At 48.6% G+C, this 17,657-nt stretch overlaps 1 protein-coding gene across 1 annotated transcript in view; it reads left to right on the top strand.

Moving 5' to 3' along the window:
• The window catches only part of pcdh7b (protocadherin 7b), a 74,464-nt gene that overhangs the window by 27,776 nt on the left and 29,031 nt on the right, over positions 1 to 17,657 (top strand). Inside the window, exon 2 of the mRNA XM_068756082.1 lies at positions 8,570 to 8,789. Within this exon, the coding sequence (XP_068612183.1) occupies positions 8,570 to 8,789 (220 nt within the window). The remainder of the gene's footprint in view (positions 1 to 8,569; positions 8,790 to 17,657) is intronic.

Here is a 17,657-nt window from a genome sequence, read left to right as displayed (position 1 = left end):
ACCTATCGCTAACCCGGCACCATGCTTCCCTTCCATATTGATCCGGCATCACAGATCCTTCATGCTGCTGCACGCTCGACACAGTTCCGTTCCTCCCACGCGTCATTATTATCCGTTTTGTGGACTTCACCTAAATCAATAACCATCTCAGAGACATTGACTTCCTCCACCTTGGACACCAGAGGCAGCTCCTTCATGGAGTGCCGTCGGCACAGCTAGCGCGCTCTCTGGTAGCTTAGGCTACGTTCTCTGCGCCTCCTCTTGATTGGGTGGATGAGGGGAGAGTGGGGCCCGGGTTCTTTTACCTGTGCCGTAGGGAGGACGACACATGATCCGTTGCACCTGCTAGCCCAGGAATCTCCTCCAGTAATCTCCCCCCCCGCCGCCGCTGACCACCTCACCAATGACTCCTTTATTCCTAGCATCGCAGCTGCCCGTAAGATGATAGGTGAAAGCAACACACACACACGCACACACACACACACGTAGGTGAGGATTGATCAGGCATTGGTAAACTGCTACATAGTCCACCGGAGAGACGGTGCAGGTGCGATTCAACCACGCGTTTGACCTATTTCAGTCATGTACCGGTACTTTAATTTCTGCATGTTTACTTCATGTTTTAACAACGAGCCTCATTGTCGACGCATTCCTATGTAACCTGACCACGCCCCCCCCCCCCCCCCCCCTTTTCTTATTCAATAAGGTGGGGAACAGCTTGCAGCTTAGAGAGAGCCCAGGCCAAATTAAAGTGCATGTGAATTTCCTTTTTTTACTTTTTTCCCTGCTAGATTTTCAGATATACCAGCTGCTACTGTTAATTGTGTTTTTCCACACTGCCGTGTCCCCCCCTCCCCCCCTCCGCACTACGAGCTCAGTGCTGCAGAAGCCTGACAGCGGGGACCAAAAACAACCTGACTCCATTATCAAATTTCACATTAACTTCCCAAAATGGCGGCCCAGTCAACAACTGAGTAATGAGATCTAATAGAACCGGTGCTGAAACCGAGACCTGTGGATCACACAGTGGAGCTTCCTCTGCCCCCCCCCCACTAGGACTCGTGTCAAAGAGAAAGAAATAATCAGGGAGGGATGAGGAGGAGAGGAGAGACATTGTTGGCTAAGTGCTCCTGAAGAAGCGCCTCGGAGGAGAGGAATCTTTTACATGTGGATTAGCAGGCGTATCGGCGTCATCAGACAGCGATAGGAGACCTCGATAAACCATCTATCTTTGATGCCTTCTGAGGCGCGGGGGGGGGGGGGCTTATCCCTTTTGCCTATCTTCTGTAATGCGCTCCTGGAATGCTTGTGCGCTGATCCGGCCCTTTAAAACCCGCTGAGATGCGGAAGATTGGTTCGGAAGAGCCGCCTATGCGTGCGGCATGCGGCTTCCAAAGTCGATGCGATGCCTGAATATCCACGCGGCGACATGTAAACATGCTTTAAGCGTCAGTTCTCTGAGTGCCACACGCGGCGTTACGTCCTCCACTTCCTTTCGCATCCTGACATCAGATGGAATGAACACTGACGGCTGGAAATAAAAGCCAACGCTGTGCCACCCCTCCCCTCCCAAACGCTATTAAACATTTGGTTATGTTTTCCACTTTTTGCCCTCTGCTGAGTGAAACACACGGGGATTGTCTGGGCCCCGAGCCCAAACGGACATAAATTTCAATATTCATTTGGTCTGCACCTCAGCAGCCCCCCCTCCCCCCCCGGCTTCCTAATCTCCCATCACATATCTTCATTATCTGAAAGTGTGCTTTCATCTTAATTCCATTTTCATCCATCAAATGTCAGGGAGGTTTGACCTTGTGTGATCTCGACAGAGATAGCGAGGTAAGGAGGGAGCGGGAGGGAGTGACGGAGTCGGAGATAGGGTAAGGAAGGGAGTGGGAGATGGGGGGTGGATCATGGAAGGGGGGGGGGTAACTTCCCAAGTTTCAAGGTCTGTTAAATGAGTAATCTTTGTGTTGCGCCAGCAGCTTAGCATGTTGGCCTGTGCCTTTGTTGGCGGGAACAGGTGCCGTATGTGTTTGTTTGTCGACGCTCGTTTGTCTTGATATGCGATATGGCAACGACGTCCATGTCGGCGACGCTGCCCCACCTGGTGGCCATATGCAAATTGGACGAGGGAATTGCAGGCGTCTCCGAAGAACACACATCAGAGGAAACGTGCGCTTCTCATCTCACTTAAATGATGTCGGCGTGATCGCACTCAAATGGAGCGCCTCATTTGCGGTTAAGCTGGATATGCTCTCTAACCCGCCCCTGATCTATCGCTCTGCTCTCTCCGCCTGCTTGAATGGCAGCAATGAGCCCCTAAATGCGGGTTATCCTTCATCACCGACTCAGGATGGTAAATAAAGAATCATTAATCAGCCTCCCTCGCCGTGTCTTCCTCCTTTCCTTTATTCTTGTCGTCGCAATCTGTCTCTGCCTGCAGATCCTATCGCTCCACGCGATGACGTTCATTTCTTTTAGCTTCAATGCCTTTCCCTCTGTGCCCGCGTTGGACAGGTCGCGAAGGACACGAGCTGTCTCGTCTCCTTAGAGGGCAGACGGTACTCAGCTGTGGCGTTTGGTCACCGCTTGATGCCGTGTCATGCTTTCTGCTGACACCCGAACCGGTGTCACAACAAGCTAACGTTAGGGCCCGGCCCGGGCTCATCGCGGGACGACAGTAGTAGGCCGTTAGCGCTTTGACGGATCCCCACACGTGACACCCAGCACTCCGTGTGATATGCGAGATGACATGGCGATGCCAAAATAGTGACACACACACAAACACACACACAGATTGATACACGGTCATGAATAAGCGGGAGCAGTTTGACGTGGGACGCACGCGTGTGCGAGGCCGACGGCGTGATTTTGAGGCGTTACGATGGAAGCCAGAGGCTGAGTAAGAAGCGTAATCTCGAGGGTTTGCAGGTGATCCGTTTGTAAGCAGCAAGAGGCAGATGCTTGATGCCATCTAGCAGCTACAGCTTTAAACACGGCGACACCGGAGAAGCCCCCCCCCCCCCCCCCCATCCATTCATCATGAAAGCACCTAGCATAACTCATGAATGACAGCAGCAGATGGAATTCTGCATTTCGGTATGAACAGAAATACATTATTAAATACAAACCTCCCTGTTGCCTGGTTTCATTTTACCCATTGTTGCGTCTTTCTCCACGACATCAGAGATGTGACACTCCTCCTACCGCGGCGGCTCCTCTGCAGAGAGCCAGCGCATTCCCAACAAAGGCTGTTATTTGTCAGCTTGAAGCTAAGCCACTCAACAGCAATGCTGCCCCCCCCCACCCCCCGGAATATCAACTGGGGGGGTAAAAAAAGCTATTCTTTGCCTTCAGAGCAGGTCAGGGGTTGGACTGAGCTTCTGAAGATGTTCCTACGCATCCCCCCTAGAATGGTATCTCTGTTACACCAGTAGCCTAATCCGCCACTTGAAGAGCAATTAAAAGTTTAGCCCAGACTTTAAGAAAGTAACCATGTGTGATCCTTTCATTTTTTTTTTTTTTTGCTGCTGTCTCTCCGGCAGCAAACACGAGTTGCATGCTAATAGGGAAGTGCGAGCTGTGGCACTATTCCAAAGGCATTCCAAACACACTGGGAGAAGAGAAGAGCAAAAAGCATCGTGGATGAATCGGGGAAAATGGAACTTGGGATGGAAGCATCACTCAGTTTCTTGATTTCTTAGTGTCTATTCCTCTTCCTCCTCCTCCTTACTTGGCTTCTTATCTTTCTTTTCCGCTCTCAAAAGCTGCTATCCTTTTTGTTCCCACTTTCTTTTTTCGCTATCCAAAGTTGTTCCCAAGGCTCAAGCGCTCAAACTAAGAATCTATCCGCCCCCCACCGCCCCCCTAGAGGTCATTCAGAGGACTTGTGAGCCGTCCAACTACTTTCCAAGGCACAACCCCAACCAAACAATTGTCAGAAACATCAGGGAATTCATGTTTTAGCTTCCCTGCCGTCTCTTTGGATTTATTAAAAAAACAGTCTGTTCTTACTTGAACAACCTATATATATATATATATATATATATATATTTTTACAACTATTTCCTCTGCCAAATACTGCAATAAAGGGTCGGTAAAGACTTAAGGGAGAAGCACTGATGGACCTCCAATTGATCGGTGCGCTGTCAGATCGTAAAATGGCCACATGGCAAAATGGCAGGGCAGAAAAAGTCTCTGGCGCGCTCGAAGATCGTCAAGGGAGCGCTAATAGCTTCATCAACTTTTAACAAGTCTGTGCGCCGAGTTGCCAACGACAACTACACCTCCTTTAGTGAAGGCGTTTTTAAAGGTGTTTCAAATGTTACTATGGAACTTTGCACCCATGCAGCTATTGCAGCCCCCTCTCAATCTCGCACGTCATTTTCAAATCCATCACGCGTGTGCTCAGCCGGAGAAAGGAACTGGCATCGAGATTACTTCCTCTGGCTAGTTGTCTAAAAAGACGTTAGAAAGCAACTTCTTCCAAACTCTGCAGGGGGAAACAAAGACGCCCTCTGTCGACTGTCGACTCGGGCAGAAACCGGACAGCTAACTTTGCCCAAGTCTTTTATCTCCGCTTCGTTTTTTCTTTTTCATTTGTTTGTTTGGAGTCTCTGGCGCTCTTTGGAAAATGTTACCCCGGATTTTTCTCTTCATCCCAAATGACCCGGGAAGAATGCAGGAGGTGGGAGTGGAGTTTGAAGGAAGTAAGGAACGTGAGGAAGTGAAGAGGAGCGCTGGAGCTTGACAGGGTCAAAGCCATCAATCTGTCTCGTACATGATATTTGAGATGCTCGCAGGCCGCTGTGCCAACAAATCCGCTCAGCCTTAAACCAAAACCTTTTGGAAAGTCTCCCGGTCACACTTGGGGTCTTCAAACACCTGAAAAACCAAACCCTCCCACTCTGGATGGGCGGCTTTATCCTCTATCATTAGTGGAACTGAGCTACGCCAGAGCAGAACCCGAATCCACCCTGATCAGATTCCAAAAGCAATTCCGAGTCAGCGATTCACCTCGAGGGCATTTGTCTCATTTATCCCATCAGCGTCGGCGTTGTCTTGTGGATCCATTTGATTCGTGTGACTTAAATTACACCAAGCGTCGCCCGAGTCTGAGCTTCGTAAAGAAAGCGACCGTGATTGGGTTAAGCCAAGCCAACAACCCTGGAAAGTATGTCGATTGGTTCACCGTGGCGATTTGGCGGGCTGCGCCTGTCTCGGGTGGCGTATCACAAGTTGCCCATTAAAAATGAAACACGCCATCTTAATTACCGAACCAAACCTGTGGCCGTCGTGCCCCCGTCTCACGTGTCACTCCTCTCTCTCAAAGGCTCTTTACCGCCAAACCCTTCCCGTGTTTTTGACTGGCCTCTTTTATCTCTCTTTTCATCGCTCCATTCTGTATCCCTCCATCTCTCTCGGTCGACTGCAATAAGACACTGGTTTGCTCTCATTGCCTCGAGTCCAGCCTGGCCACAATTACTTCCTGTGGTTCACGGCGGTGGGCCGCTTCCGTCCCACCAAAGGTACTTACAGCTGAAATTACACACACTGTTTTTCAACCAGTACTACCTCCACCATTCCACAATACTTCACCCTGTCCAGAGGCTGTGGTGAATGCGGCCTTAATTATGAGTCCAGACATGCAGAGAAGAAGCAGCAGAGCAGGGGATTGAGTCAATATTGTGCAAAGTAGGAACGTGCAGATGCACTGAGATTGAACGCTAAAGACATTTTATGACATGTTTCAAGTTAAATCTACTCTATAGCCTTAAGTTATGGGCCTTGCCTGTCTTTTCAGCTCGAATCATTGACTTGAACAAATCTGGGCGCATCCATGTCTCAACGGTGCGTTACTCGTTCAAGGTTTTCTGGGAGATAAGAGAAGTATGAGAGATGATGGCGCCTCAACGAGCCCTGTTTGGGGAGAGGAGGAACTGGGAGTCAAATTCAAGAGTTCAAACATTGACATATTTTTATTGGCTCCGGCTAAGTCAGGATAGCCCACGTGTTTTCGCTTTCGCATTCAGGAAATAGGCTGGGCCAAACTTTGGCCAGAACTCCCAGTAAACCCTTGGCTTGTTAGCATTGTTCGTTTTTTGGGGGGGGAGGACAGGTTTGCTCAATCACCCGTGGCTGTCACAGCCAGCCTTCAATCACGGCCACACCCCAAAGAGGCCCCCCCACGCTTCCAGGACTCAGCATCTGGTAAAGATAGATGAAGAAGAATACATGTTCTGTAATGAAAGCCATGCTTTTAAAGCTTGGCCTCTCTTTTGCTTGACAGCATGGGGGGGTTAGCGCCATGTGTAGGTCGCGTTCAGTGTGTAAACTGAAATGGCTCCCTCCCTATGTGCAAAATCTATCCAGCAACTTGAATTTTGTGAATATGTCTGTGCATGAAGGATTTTTTTTTTTTTAATCATTTACAGTGTATTTTGATCACGCGAGGAACAAACTGCAGCGTCACCGTGGCAACCAGATACCTGCATGGCGTGCCGGGCAATTCATCTGCGCAGACTCAGGAACACTTAAGGGAAAAAAATAACTAAGGAAGAATTGCTTTTAATTTTATTCATTTATTTAAAAGGCACAGAATAAAGGGAGTGAAGGTCGCTTTGCACAGGGGGGGGGGGGGGGGGGTTGCCGCACATTTGAATCTGAACCCTCCGGCGATCTCTGCATGAACTCATTTTCTCATTTCTGGTCTCCCCTCCCGTATTCTATCTTGCGCTCTCTCCACTAAAAACATGGGCAAAATTCAGGTGCATAAAATCTATCTATGCAAAATTTTTGCCACCCCCCATCAGCTGCTTTTTTCCGCTCACCCCCAAACTCACAAATTTGCTGGAGTGTTTCCTTTCTTTGTGCTTCTTGCCAGCAATTCATTAGGCAACAGTTGTTTAATTTGTACCATTAGAAATCCCCCCCCCGAGAAGTACGCACTCCAATAAATCTAATCCAAAGTCGTTCTTTTTCTTGGCTGTGGGAATTGTTCAGGCGCACCTTACAACAAACAAGTTTCAGAAAAACTAACAAACAAAAGCAAACCGAAAACAAACAAGCAAGGATTTTACATCTTAACATCTCTTCAGTTGTTCTTACACTTATATAGAACTGCTCTCGTTCCACGCCCCGCTTTTAATTATGCAACAAATGTTTGACTATCCAAGTGAAATTTGCATGAATATTTATAACAATTCATTTAGTTGAGTGTTGATTATAATTACATGGAAACATGATTTATTGCCAAGATTGCTGTTAGCCAGCCAGCCAGAGAAAAAGAACTAAGGGGGGGTATATAAATAAATGTTAATTTCTACACCCACACACAGGAAGCCCATAGTTCCCAAATGGCTTGTGGAAAATTTCATTATCAAAAGAAAATATCCAAGTGTGCTGCTGGCAGAAACTCAGTCCTGCCCACAATGAAGGTGCAAATGTGATGGCGAGAACAAACGGCTTCTCCTCCGTCACTCTTCGTTCTGAGGGTTCGTGACGCTTTGCTCTCGCAACGTCTCGTCACACAGATATTACTTCATCAGTTGGGACATTCGGGGAGCAAGCAAGAGGGAAGCAGAGGAACTGTTTGAGTAATGGACCTTTGTGCTGTTTGACGCTGTCATGATTGAACAAGGAAACGAGGAGGACGGATGCAAGAAGTGGGGGGGGGGGGGGACGGGACATGAGGAGGTCCAGCGAGGGGCAGGAAGAACAGGCAGCACAGCAACAGAAGCAAGCGCTGACCGTGTACCTAATTAATGAATGGCATTAGCCATTTGTTATACCGTTTACTGTGGTATTGACCAAGTCTGATCGTTCATTCCCCGCCTCATGCTCATCACCCCCCCGCTTTCATCCCGACTTTCTGCCGCTACCTTTGTTCAATGTTCAGGCAGGAATTAAGCGATGCCGAGGGGAATCGGGGGGGGAAAACAAATGGACAGTGAGAAACAGGACTCGGCTTTAATGACATGCTCCGCTACTGCTTAACTCGGGACACGGCTCAATAATGTGTCAGAGCAGGCTCCACGTATCGACGGACTGAGCCCACAGCTCATCTCGTTTGTGCGAACGCGGTCGAGGAGACGCAGTGGTTCCTTTGACTCGTGCGTTCGCTCTGCGTTGTGTTCTTCGGTCCTTAGCCGTTGCGTTCAGTGCACAGGTTTAGCCGGTTGCCATTTCTGCGTGAGCTTCAAGCGAGCCCGTGAAAGGATGCCATTGTGCAGCTTCCTCCTCCCGGCGAGGAGTTCCTGTTGAACGTCCTCACAGTGAGAGAAATGCAAGACCTTGTTTGGAGCTATAAGAGCTCTTTGTTGCCTTTTTGTTTTTGATAGAGTAGACTTGATATTTTAATATTCAGGATCCCATGCTTGGAGTTTAGTAAGGAATCAGCTCATTCAACCCGAGGCCCCATTTTTTCCTGACTTGATTCTGTGCTGCCTTGACGCGAGATCATTTTCCAAAGATCCCGAGGATCCAGCTCCCTAGCTGTCAAAGTATTTAAAAAAAAGTCAAACAGTCCCTTTTATAGTGACCCCCGGCCGTTTGGTTTCTCTTGTAGCCGTTTCGCCGAGTGACCTTCTCTGTGGTGAGCCAGCCCCAGGACCCTCACCAGCAGGGATCGCTGCAGAGCTGCTACGACAGCGGCCTGGATGAGTCGGAGACGCCCAGCAGTAAGAGCTCGTCAGGCCCCCGGCTGGGCGCCCTTCCCCTTCCCGAGGACAGCTACGAGAGGACAACGCCGGATGGCAGTGTCGGTGAGGCAGAGCACATGGAAAATGGTAGGGGCAAACACTGAAAGGAGATAAAGACATTAGGCTACAAGAGAACGCGCACTCACATACTGAGGACACTCACGTAGGACGCCCGATGGCAAGGCAGACAGATCCACAAACATACAGAAACACATGCGGCCCCCTGGCTTAGTTCAAAGTTCTGTAGCCGTTGTTGGTTTGTAGATTCCTGGCAACGCTTAGTCAGGCCTGTATAGTTGGATCAGGCGCGATGTGGCACTGAGACTGTGATCGAGTAACTTCTGCAACTTTTATTAAAAGCTCAAGCCTTTGACAAATCAAATAACTGGAAAATAAGGTCTCGGCTTCCGAATAAAACTTACGGTTCTGTTTCAAAGCTACACGAGGGAATATATATATCCGACGGATATATACGCTTTTGAATCATACATTTTCCATCGTTTTTTCCGCTTTTAGTTTGCGGCACTTGTGGGGACGATTTCTCCCCGAGTTCCTTTTTGTCGTCTAGTTCTCAACTTGACTCCAGGGGTTGGGGAGGGAGTGTTTTGAAGCCAGTTAGCGGATGTGCCCGATACGCATTTGGCTTTAGGCCCTCATGCATGAGTTCATTTTTCTACAATTGGGAGGTAAAACTGATGTTCTGTGGGTTGTAATGTGAAGAGACGGTACTCTGGAGAGACTGAGTGGGAGCAGCGCAAAGAACTGAAGTCTCTTGTATCTTCCTTTTGTAAAAATCTTCTCACAGCTAGCCTTAGCTTTATTTCTACCAAGGCTAAACCATGTGTGAGTGTGTGTGTGTGTGTGTGTGTGTCTGGATGCGCACCGAGAGATGGGGGTAATGGTCCCATTCATAGTCTAGGAGGCTAAGGCAATGCTTAACAAGGAGTAGCTGTCTTGAGAGCACTAAGCCTAAGTGCAGAGGCTTCCCACTGCAGCTTAGTAAAGGATATTCAAATTGAGATTCCCAAACCTCCCCCTTTTTCCAGACGGAGCCGTTTCGGTCTATATCAATTCGTATCAGATCAGTGTCGTGACGGGTGTCCGCAGTGTCGCTTTCGCAAACGTTAGCCTCAACACACAGATTAAAACGGATTCAAAGCACTTTTAATGTGAGTTAACAAGAGGTACCTGGATATTAAAAGTCTCCTAATTCCAACAACAGCCTGCAATCTACTAGTGAAATTGCACGCGATTAAATGGTTCATTTAATTTGGAAAGAATTAATTGGACGGGGACGGCTGAGAGAAGCAACCTCAGTGAGATCAAAGGTGTGATCAGCCTGTCAATCAGGGGAGAACACTAGCATAAGTAGCTCAGCGAGCTAGCCTACAAAGATGGAAATTGAAAAAGCAAATAACTACATCTATTGTAAATTTGGAATATCTTATATTTAATTATCACCATGCATTTTTGCAAGAAGTCCAAACCTTCATTCTGGTTTTTCCAGTTTCAGAAAGCACAGCTGTAAAGTATTCCAGAGCCTTCCAGGAGATTTGTTGGAGGAATACATTCTAGGTTGACTCATGAATCATCCTCCATCCAAGAGAAACATCGTGCTCTTCCGCTGCTTGCTATCTTTACTGAGATCATCCTAACTGACGTGCGTGTGTGTGTGTGTGTGTGCGCGCACGGATGGAGAAGCTGCTGTAGGACTGACATCGAGACCAGCTGAGTGAATGTGACCATTTAACCGGTTTGTTTTCCACCTCAAACGAAACTTCAGAATCGGTTTTGTGTTTATACGGCGATACTCTGAAGCTGCGAGGAGATACGACCTCCGTGCAAGCGGGCAGCACAGTGGGCTTGTGGTCCGAGGGAATATCATTGGAATCCATGCCTTCTGATTTAATATCATCCCGTTCAGTTCTGTGTTTTTGCGCCGTTGCTCTCGAGGAGCCTCTGCTAGCTCACTTACGCTCGGTCACTCCGGAGAGGGGGCATCAGCTAAACACTGAAGTGTAAAGTAAATGCAATCATCTGAGGTTAGGGCAAATATTTGCCTCTTGAGGGACGCCTAACTACGTTCATTAGCGCTCTCACCCCTTGCGTCGCGGCCAGAGAGCGCACAGCCATCATTGGACCAGAAGAAAGCCTTTTAGAAGCAGGGAGTCAAAGCTAACAGCTGGCCTGCTGCGGTGCTTAGCGTTGGTAGCGGCGTCATTAGCGACATTTACATGCGTGACGCAGCTGTGATTCACGGCCAGCGTATATCTTCTTCTTTTTTTATTCCAAGCAGAGCACAATGACGCGAGGACACGGGACGGGGTGTGTCCATTTAAAAGGCAACAACTGCCCGGGGGGTCAAGATCTCAACATCAGCTCCAGATGTGAACTTTAATTAGGAAGTTTAAATTGCAACGACCTGAATTCATCCTTTTCGTTCGTCGTTGTTTGATCGCCGCCGCTTTGTGTGACTCAAGAACCACAGACGAGGCAAAAGTGCCCTTTTGATTCTTGTTTATTTCAGCGACGATGCTCAAGGTTCAAACAGAGTCCCGGGACGGTGGTCGTCCAACCACAGTTGGCCATCTGTCTCCAAAACATGAAAGCTTTCGTCAAGCTTTCGTGAAGAATCGTATACAGGTGGAGGAAAGTATCAGGTGTGCTCTGTGATGGGAGAGTGTCAGTGAGGATGGAAGGAAAGGTCTACAAGACAGTGGTGAGGCCAGCCATGATGGACGGCTCTGAGGAAAAGACAGGAGGCGGAGCTAGAAGTGGAAGATAAAGATGCTGAGGTTGTCCTTGGGTGTCACCAGGTTGGACAGAATTAGAAATGAGACAATAAGAGGGCCAGTGAAGGTTAGACGTTTTGGAGTTTTGCTGTGGTGACCCCTCGCGGGTCAAGCCAACAGTACATTAGTATTAATCTCATGACGATTGCCGGTGGAGAACAGGCGGCGGCTTAGTTTGCTCAACTTTTTCTTTACCGCTGCATCGCTGAGCTTCGCAGAGGCCGATGGCTGCTTCTGTTCATGCCAGCTGCTAAGACAGATGAATAGTGCAAATTTATTGTAGCCTCTAAGAGAGTAATAGCACGTCCTCCCGGCCGCTAACGTTAGCATGCCTCCCACGTTTCTGTGCTTTGGCTGCCAGACAACTCCCAACACACACACACACACGCCGCTCTCTATCCCTCTCCTGCTGAGAAATCTTAGGCTACCAACATTGCATTACAAACATCATCATTTAATGTCGGCTGCAGCCGGCCCCATAGAGAGGACAGACAAGTGACACATCACAGCAGTCGTCGGTTACAGGCGGCGTTCGAGAACAGAGGCTTAAACACGCACGCACACAAACTCAGGGTGTTTCACAAAACCAGCCCGACTGAAAGGAGAAGCACATAGCAGGCAAGTCCACACATGCTGTCACACTGGAACATAAGATCTCACGCACACCCCGCTCGTATTCCCGAGGCATCTCACCATCGCTTTATGGTTGTTGTTTCTATATACGAAGCTTTGGCTGGAAAACACGCTGCTTATTCTGGTTAATAATGAGGATGTGTGTGTGTGTGTGTGTGTTTTGTTTGTGTGTGATGCCGTTCATTAGGCGAACTCGATTGTAGCCAGATGGCAAAGCCAGTTTGTTTAATTAAAACCATTCATATTTCAAGAGTGGAGAGGCAGCGGCGCTGGTCTTGGGTCTGATTTCCCCTCAAGTTGGTGAAGGGATGGGCATTCGTGTGTGTGTGTGTGTCTGAGCGTGGGTGGGTGTGTGCATCACCACCCAGTGGAGATTTATAGTGAAAAATCATCATGCATCACAGTGGAAAACACACACACACACACACACACACACACGCAAACGCACAAAAAAAAAAACAAATTTGAAAATTACAGCTGGGAAAGAAAAGAAAGAAATAATCAGTTACATATTTTAAAAAACAAGCGCACAAAGGGTTTGTGTGTGCGTGTTTGTTTTGCTGTTGTGTTTTTCATTTCCATCTGTCCCTTTAGCCCCTGATTTCTTTTCCCTGATATCCTCAGGCAAGACAAGCAAAGGGGGTGGAAGGAACGAGACGGCCCAGAGAATCTGAGGGAGGGAAGCGTGGCGAGTCGGAGTAAATGAGTAACGGACGCACTGTGCAGGAGGCCAGAAATAAATCTGAGGTCGGAGAGAGAGAGAGAGAGAGAGAGAGAGAGAGAGAGAGACGAGGTGATGGAGAGAAAATGAATTTATATATATATAAAAAAAAAAACAGGAGGGGGAGATAGAGAGACGGAGAATGGGAAACAGATGGGAGTGAGGAATGGGGCTGCATGCGTGGAGGAGTTGCCGGCAGGGAGTGGCATTGACGGCGAGGGATGATTGATCGCTGCTCAGTCAGAACAGGCAGGTATTCAAATCATACCCCGGTGTCGCATTCAGAGTCCCGGCTTCCTCTCCGTCGCTCCACGCGGGCGCTCTGGAAATGTGAAGCCCCGCCGGCGCAGGCTTTACTCCCGTAACGGTCCAAATTTACAGGATTAACCGACAGCAAAGGCCGAAGCCAAAATAATCTGCAAGGAAAGATGATCTATGTTCGCATCGGTTCTTGTTGTGAAGGCAGGAGATTATTCTAGGGCAATGATTCCCAACACGGGAATCAGAACTCTCCCCCAAAGGTGTTGCAAGATTAATCTAAGGAGTCGCAAGACGATTAACAGCAGAGGGGAAATAATGCTTCCTGCAACTCAGCATTGTTTGTTTGGGGGGGGGGGGGGGGGGGGGGGGGGCAGGTGGTGATGGTGGCTCTCTTCAGCGAAGACAATCAAACACCTCCGATGCACTCAGCCAAGTTTTCCTTCCCCATCCCCCAACCTCCCTCCCCGGATCTAACTTTTCCCTCTGACGTCTCCACAAACCGGTTAAGATTCCGCACATGATTCTGAACAGGTTGCTCGGGGATCACATTTGCCGGTGCGTGCCGGAACATCAGGCGTGCAGCACCGGGACACGGAGGGCGCCATGTCTTTCTCAGCGTGAGGTCTGGAGCACGGGAAGGGGTCGTCCCCGAGGGATTCCGGTAATCTCTCCGACTCCAACAGCCAGGGTTTAGGAGCATTTAAAAATGACCGATGCAAGGCGTAAGTGTGCGCATCTACGCATATTTACTACATGTGCAAATGCCACCGCATAGCTGAGTTCACACCAGCAGCAGATCTGAGAACAGGCTGAAGAAGTGGAAAACAAAAATGGGCTATTTTATTTTTTTCCTTTTCATCACCTCAAAGCACAAATAGATTTCAGAAAATCACATTCAGGGTTCACACATTCTGCAGGCCGCTCTCATGCATTCATTCATGCACCAGTCATATACACTATACTTGGTGTGCAAACACTTCTCTCACTGCCCCCTCATTATATTTCACAGTTTAGGCACACACACACACACACACACACACACACACACAAGAGTATATATCATCTTCGCAGGAACTCCTGCAAGATGCTTTTTTTTTTTTTTACACGCAAAATAATAAAAACTAGAAAACCACCCAGAGAGCACAAACCTCCGCCAAGCAGCTCATTCCCCTCCTATTTGGATTATTCCATAAACATCGGTCAACAATCGACCGAGATATTGAGGAACAAATTTTGAAGCTCAATTGAGTGCGATGCTAACAAAGATGTAAAAGTAATCCTGAATCCAGGATCTCTTCTGGATCATCAACAATATTTTAATCATCTGATCCTGGTAACATTCCCGAAAATGTCATCAAGATCTGTCTGTAACTTTTTTAATTATCTTGCCAAGAGACAGATAAACGGCAGCAAAAATATAACCTACTTGGACACTTGGCTGATTGACAACAAGGTGCATCCATGAGACATACCTGAGGAAGGACAAAAGGTGATTGTGTTTTACCGTCGCAACCGAATGAACCGGAGGCAGGCGAGATCTTTCTGCAGCCGACATACGTAAATATGCGTTTCTAAATGCATGCGTGTGTATGTTGAAGTTTAAATATACACAATGACACTCTTTTGACCTTTAAAGCAGGAATTGGAAATTGTACATTTTGTCCCGTGTGCAGCAGCTTCGTGTTTGTAACACTGTCGTGGACCCTTGCAGGAAGGCACGGACGAGGGGGTTTGCAAAGGTGTGTCCTTTAATGAGGTCAGAGTCACCAGCCCCACATGAACCCCAAACAGCTCCTTAAGTAGGGGTGGAGTAACCCACGTCATAAGTAGGGGCATGACCCAATTAACGATCCCCACATTCCCAAAATAAATCAGCTCAGCACTTGACGTGCTCACCGGAAAACAAACACAGCTCGGAGACATTCCCGGCGACAAACATATGGGCACATCAGAGCGCCCCTAGGAAGGGTGTATTGTCCCAACGTGTGGTCCTCCCCCCCCGGGTCCGATGTGCGGATGGTTGAGTCCATGCTGTTATCCACAGCCTCCGCCCATCGCTCTGGCTCCGCCTGCTGTGGGGCCGGACCGAGCCACCACAAACACCTTAGTTGCGTGCAACTTTGGCCCCTTAACCTTTGGCAATTTCAATATTTCACACTGCATTTCTACGCCGCCCACAGATTTGTCACCAACAAACTAGTGAAAAACTGCACGTAAAGTATTGACAAACTTTTTTATGTATATATAAACTTTATGCTTATTTTGCCACCTTGTCTGGGTTCACCCACGTGCCTCTATTTACGGAACAGCTTGCCGTGTCACGTCTCCAGCAGGCAGGGTTGTAAAGTGGCGTTCCTTCTCGGAGGGAAATCTTTTGGAGGAAAGAACTCGTCGCTCTGCCAGCAGCAGAGGCTGCTATCGCTAATTGATAGCAATTAGCTCGTATTATGTAGGAATATGACATCGCGCACGTCTTTAATCAGGGTGGTTTGACAACATAGCGAAATTCTATAAAACTGTCAAAGCAAAGGCAAACAAATGCTTGCATGCTGCAGGCGTTAATGTAGAAAGCTAAGGAAATCTGTGTGTGTGTGTTTGTGTGTGTGTGTGTGTGTGTGTGTGTGTGCATTGTTGCAAGTACTATTGGCGAAAAAGCAAAAGGATGAGCGTTCTCAAAAAAAAAAATGGTGATATTCTTGGAAAGAAAGAAAGAACAGAGCATTTATTACACCTCATGAATTGCATTCCAACAGTGTGTAATTACATTAGCTCTTCTTCATAGGAGCTGATGACTCCTAAATTTGTCTATCTGCTCCTAACTAGGTAACTATATACTTGTAAATGCTCTTAAAGTAAAACGGTATCTTGACCGAGCGCTGAAGGGAAAGTGGTGTGGATCGATATTCAATGTGTGTGTGTGTGTGTGTGTGTTCAAGCATGCGTACACAGCACATCAGGCTCGTGCACATGCCGGCACAGTCTTGGGAATTCTCAGCGGTGCAAAACGACCACCGTGACCAACCGGAAGTGACGTTTGACTCCCTCCGTCACCCAGTAAAACAAAAAGCAGGGGTTGATCCTCCTGCTGTCGCTCGCCTCCTCTCATTTACACAGGGGAGGCCCGCAGACAATGGTGGGCGGGTCCCGCGGCGCGTTTGCGACTTAATGCATTTTGCGCGAGACGTTTTACAAAGGCTTGTCCATTTAGCCCATCGAACCAGTTTCCCTGCGAGGCAAGAAGCTCGCCTAAGAGTCCGCATTAGCACCATGCATGTTTTATGAAGGCCAGGAGCTCACACCGGCTGCGCTATTTACAAAGCCGTGAAATTGGTGCGGCGGAGTGTCGGAGGGAAGAAGCTGTATGCGTGTGTGTTAATATTTGCACTATTCCTGCTTCCCTCTTGTGAGTGTGCCGCTGCTTGATTATGCATTGTTGACCCATTTACTGTACGATAAGAGCTTTAGCGCTTTAGCTGGCGTGCGCCGCCGGCTGACAATGGGAGCTGTTTACTGCTATTCATAACCTGCGTAACGGCGGCTGACAGAAACGCCGCGTTTAAAAGGTTCTTTTCTAATGAGGAAACGCTCTTTTGTTGGTTGGCCTCTCCCTTTTTTTGTACACAAGCACCTCCCTCCCTCGTTCAGCCCGTCCCAAAGCAGGACATGCACGGTGTGGGGTTCGTTCGTGGAATGAAAGAACCCGCTGACAGCCAGGGAATTATTCTGGGGCACCACGCACCATTTCCCCGTCTCACCGGCATGAATATGCATCGCCACCTACTAATTCAGGAGGCGCCTCTCCCCGGAGCCTGGGAGCCGACAAATTTCACCCGAGCCTCTTTCCATCATTGTGCAGAAACTCCCTCCATTTCAGCGCACCTGCTTGTTAGGTGTGCAATAGTCCCTGCCCCCCCCCCAAGGTGTGTGTCTTTATTTGATTTACCACAAGGCCACATACAGCAAAAAACAAGAGTTCTCCTCTCCTTTGAGTGGCGTTCGTCCCCTGCTACGGGTTTCCAATGCAGCAACTCCCCTCACAAAGCTCCAGCTGAGCACATCTCTTGATGGCTCCCCCCCCCCTCCCCCTGAGCACAACTTCCTGTGAGGGATGGCGAGGACCAGTCAAAAGCTGCCATTTAAACTACAATGGAAAAGCACCGAGAGCCAAAACACATCAGAGCAAAGTAACGCGACACTGAAACCAAACAATGGAGGTAAATGTGGCGAGGCTTTAATGGGAGGGGGAAGCCAGGTGAGTTGTTTTCCCTCCCCTTGCAGAGAAGATTAACCCTTTGTACAAATGCATTAGGGGCACACCTGTGGCCGAACTCCTTTGTTAGCGTCCTGCCTGCAGACTAATGGCTGCCTTGAAGGCTAAAACAACAGCCTTCATCTCGTCGGCGGCTCAAACGAAGCCTCGGGCAATCGCTTTAGAGCGGATTGTGGAACCAGCTGCAGACACACCTCCTCGGGGCATCCCGGATTAGATGTTAGGAGGAGGAAACTGGCCAGCGATGGTCAGCCATTTAACAGGAAGCCTCTCGACTC

This window comes from Brachionichthys hirsutus, chromosome 23, assembly GCF_040956055.1.
Source record: "Brachionichthys hirsutus isolate HB-005 chromosome 23, CSIRO-AGI_Bhir_v1, whole genome shotgun sequence".
In the NCBI taxonomy this organism is placed as follows: Eukaryota; Metazoa; Chordata; class Actinopteri; order Lophiiformes; family Brachionichthyidae; genus Brachionichthys; species Brachionichthys hirsutus.
Note: the sequence above shows the minus strand (reverse complement) of the source record. Positions and strands in the feature narration are given on the sequence as shown.